Here is a 4055-nt window from a genome sequence, read left to right on the forward strand (position 1 = left end):
GCAATGGTGTTGAACTCCCCTTGCTACTAGTGGATGTTGCTATTGGCAACCGTGCAGTGAAGCCAATAAAAAGGGAAGAAAATGAGAGGAAAACTCAACCTTAGTGGAAGCTGTAGGGTTTGTGCTATAAATTATGTTCCCCTTAGCAATATGCAGTATCAACGTTCAGGGTGGCTACAGTGCTTGTAGCTGCCTGCCATCTCTGTCAGACCCTGGGTCCAGTTTTATCATAAAGCACATGCTTTAAAATGTTGCTCTAGATGGACTGGCCTCCATTTGTCTGGAGTATTTATTTATTTATTGTTGGGGAGGATAACAGATGTGGGCTCATCTCTGCCTCACATGGACTGATTTTCAATTCCCATCTGGGATATAAACATGATGTGGCACAATACGCAGGAGCACCTGCAGTGCCTCTGAGCTGCAGACACATGATGATCTCGCAGAGCAGGCTCTGTGCCTAACTCCACCCACGCTTTCTTTGTTCCTTACCTGAAGGAGGGGAGACAACCCTGCAGAAGTTATTTTCCTTTATGGAGGAGTGATTCAGAAAACTGGCTTAATAAAATCCATAAATCTGAACAACCTCCTCTTACCTGCTCTGTGGAGGCAGTTTTTCCTGCATTCGTTTTCTCCTCTGGTTTCTCCAGTCTTCCCTGCAGAGCCAGCTGTAAAGGGGAGCTAGGAACATTATTTTTTAGGGCTCCCACTCCTTCCTTCTCTCCTTTGTCAAACCCTCCCTGCTCAAGTGTCTCTCTTTTCTGAGCAATTGATGGCAAGATTCTACACCTTTGTTTTTTGGGTTGGAAGTACCATTTTTCTTTGTTTGCATTGACTTTCACCTTGCCTTTGGCAATTCCTGTATCCACCTGCCTTAGTCCTTATCTTTCCTTTATTGGTCTTCTTATTTTTCTTCTTCCTTTTTTTTCTCTTTGCCTGCTACTTTTACTTCATTTCTTGCTATAAAGAATCTTACTTCTCTACACTTACCTGCTCTCCCCTCACTTCCTTAATTTTACCTATTCATTCTGCAAACATTTCCCCAATGTCTACTGTGTATTGGGAAAACAATGTCCCTTGTATAACTTGGCCCCTATTTCTTTAACAGTCGAGTTGTGTAGTTAATAACTGACACTGATGAGTAACAACATGAACAAAATGGTTTGTAAATTTCAAAATTTTTAGAGCTGGAAGGGACCTCGAGTTTCATCTAATTCAGGGATTTTCAAACACTTCCGAATCCCTTTGTGGATCACCATGTGTGTAATCAAAGAGATGAAGATTTGCAAGGGCTGTGGATCCCCAAACCCTGCTTCAAACAGAGGAACTCAGATTTTTGATGTTTTATTTCTTGATTGCTTGAAAGAGTTATTTGAACAAAGAGTTCTAAGATTAAAACTGTTTGAAAATCATTTCCTACTGTAAGACAAATAGGGAAACAAGCCTGGAGAAGTGACTTGTCCACATTTACCCAGTCAGTAGTGCCAAAGCTAGGGATTGAAGTCTCTCTTCTAGCCCAGTGTTCTTTGGATAAGACATACCATGTCCTCAGGTAAAATGGAAAGCAAAGAGACCTTCTAGTCATTGCTTCTATTTAATTCAGTTTATTCTTCCCTATTACAAACCTGGCTTCCTATAGAATATGTGTTATCTGTCCACACTGTTATTTCTTAATCTTTCAAGCATATTTTTAAAGGAAAAATCCAAAATTGAGGATCCTTATGGCTTTAAGTTGGTTACTGGTAGTAACCATAAATTTGATACCAAAACTCATCACTAGGAGAACTCAAGGTGGTCAATGCTCAATCTCCATGGCTCTGCTGAATCCTGTAAAATATCTCTTACTGTTGGAACTAGTTCCTAGGAACTATAGTTCCTAGATGCCACTTGTGGTAAATCCAGCTATAGATTTTCTTTCATCCTTACTTTAATTAAAGTCTATTAATCCATTCCTTCTGGGAGAAGACTTGGTCTATAATAAAGGTTGAATTAAAAAACTTTGAAAAAGGGGACCACAGTCCCAATGTAGAATCATAATCAGACAAACACATTTGCTGTATTTCTGCTATGGACCTTTTTGGGGGAAAACTGGAAAACTGGGATTGGCGGGTATTTATAAGGACAGTATAGCTTATCTTTTAGGTAGGCAATTCTAAAGGCTCTGATCCATCATTAAGAGGTTTTAGGATTAAAAATAAAATACTTCCATAGATTACAAATCAGGATTCTTGGGATAGTCTGGCACAAAAGGGCATTCAGAGAGAGGAAGCAAAGGCAGGCAGTGTTTGGCTTGTAACGAACAGAAGAGCCATATACAAAATGAAGCAGCGCTAATGATGCTTTCACGGTTCTGTGTTCCCTCAGCACAGAGTGAGCGGGGCCGACTGTCCTTAGGTCCTTGGATCCAAAACAGTCCTCTGCCCAGAGCCTTCGTCTCAGCCCATGTGTATCCAACAGAGGAAGGTGAGGGTCCTGGGGCGTGCTTCCTGCCCCACCTCCTCCTTTATCCTGCCTGTCACTCTCTCTGCTGCTGACCACACTTCAAGGTGAAAGCCCAGCCATGCGTCCCAGCACATCCTCAAGACTTTAGATCTGTCCGAGCTAAAAGAACAAAAGGATGATGTGGCTAGACTGGAGCTGGCCCTTCAGGACGCAGTTGTTTTGAAGCTGACTTGCAGGTTTAGTTCCTGTCCTCCTCAGCTACTGTGAGGCTGGCAGTGGAGGGAGAAGCAGCTGAGACCAGCAGCCTTTTTTGGTGCAATTCTTCCCACTTACTTCTGTTTGCAGCCACCGAATCTAGCATTGGCTTCAGTTTCACATTGACTTTCACCAATGCCTAAAACAAAACAAAAAACAGGTGGGGGAGAGAGGAACCTGAGTCACTGCCATGATTTTCCACCTTTAATTTATGAGGACAATGGAAACTGGCTGTAAGAAATAAAAGTGATGATTATTTTGGTAAACAAGAGCTATTTACAAGAAGTAAATAGGCATTTAACACCATTATGTTGTATTAATAGAGCCTTATACAGAGAATGAAAAAATAAAACAGGAGGTTGTGTTCAACTCCAGGGGGCGCCAGGCACATAGACTCCGACTGTTTTACAATCACATCAAACAAGACAGAAATCAAAATTTCCTCTCACACATGTCTACTAATATGTGTATCTTTGCCTGCCATAGAGGGCTCCAGATCTCAAAAGACTGTAAACTTAAATTTTTACAAAAATAATCTTACAGTTGCTCCACCATAGATGACTCTGGGTGGACTTACCTGAGTAAGAAAGGCCAGGTAAAATCTTGAAACAAGAGGAGGTGTTTATTTTTAAAGCTAAAGATCTGGGAGTTGTGCTAAATATACAGATCAACATGGAAACATATATGAAATAGACACGGCAGAAAGGAAAAGGAGTGTGGGAGAGAGTGAAAGGGGTGCAGGAGACAAGAGAGAAGAGGAAATGCAGGGTGTGGCCAGAGGCATGTTGACTGCCAGGCTAATGAAGCTCAGGTTTCAGTGTCCCCACTTGCACCTGACCCTTCTAAATATTTTCTTTTTTTCTTAATTGTGTGTGTGTGTGTGTTTTAAATAGGGGAATAACCCCCCATTCCTATGATATGAACTTATCATCTCGCAAAACCTGGATTGGCCCCTGGTAGTGGAATGAGAGCCCTAAAAGTAAGATGGCTCATTCGAATTGAATGCAAATGAATAATTCTGCTTTCTCATCAGAGGGCTACTCAGGGATGGCGGTGACATGGGGTGAGGCAGAGGATGTTGCCTCTGAACTGGAGCTAGAACAAATTCAGGAAGCTCAGGTTAAATAGTAATAGGTAAATATCTCACAGGCCAGAGGGGCACAGGGTTTACTCTGCCCAACAGGGAAATTCCATTATTCTCTGCTTCACTGATTTTTTAAAGTAAATGATAAATTTAAAAGTTTATAGAGTTCCTTTTCATTCTTTTAAATGCATGAATATCTGTATTTTCTTTATGTTAACTTTTTTTTAACTTTTCATTATGAAAGGCTTCAAACATATTCAACCAGTAAAATATG

General features: G+C 41.1%; 1 protein-coding gene across 1 annotated transcript in view; it reads right to left on the reverse strand.

Annotated features, from left to right (window-relative positions):
- Positions 1 to 2297: 2297 nt before the first annotated feature.
- The window catches only part of PDE11A (phosphodiesterase 11A), a 369842-nt gene continuing 368084 nt past the window's right edge, over positions 2298 to 4055 (reverse strand). Inside the window, exon 20 of the mRNA XM_012650811.1 lies at positions 2298 to 2836. Within this exon, the coding sequence (XP_012506265.1) occupies positions 2681 to 2836 (156 nt within the window). The 3' untranslated portion in view covers positions 2298 to 2680. The remainder of the gene's footprint in view (positions 2837 to 4055) is intronic.

The sequence above is a fragment of the Propithecus coquereli genome, unplaced genomic scaffold (genome assembly GCF_000956105.1).
Source record: "Propithecus coquereli isolate 6110/MARCELLA unplaced genomic scaffold, Pcoq_1.0 Scaffold34, whole genome shotgun sequence".
Lineage (NCBI taxonomy): Eukaryota > Metazoa > Chordata > Mammalia > Primates > Indriidae > Propithecus > Propithecus coquereli.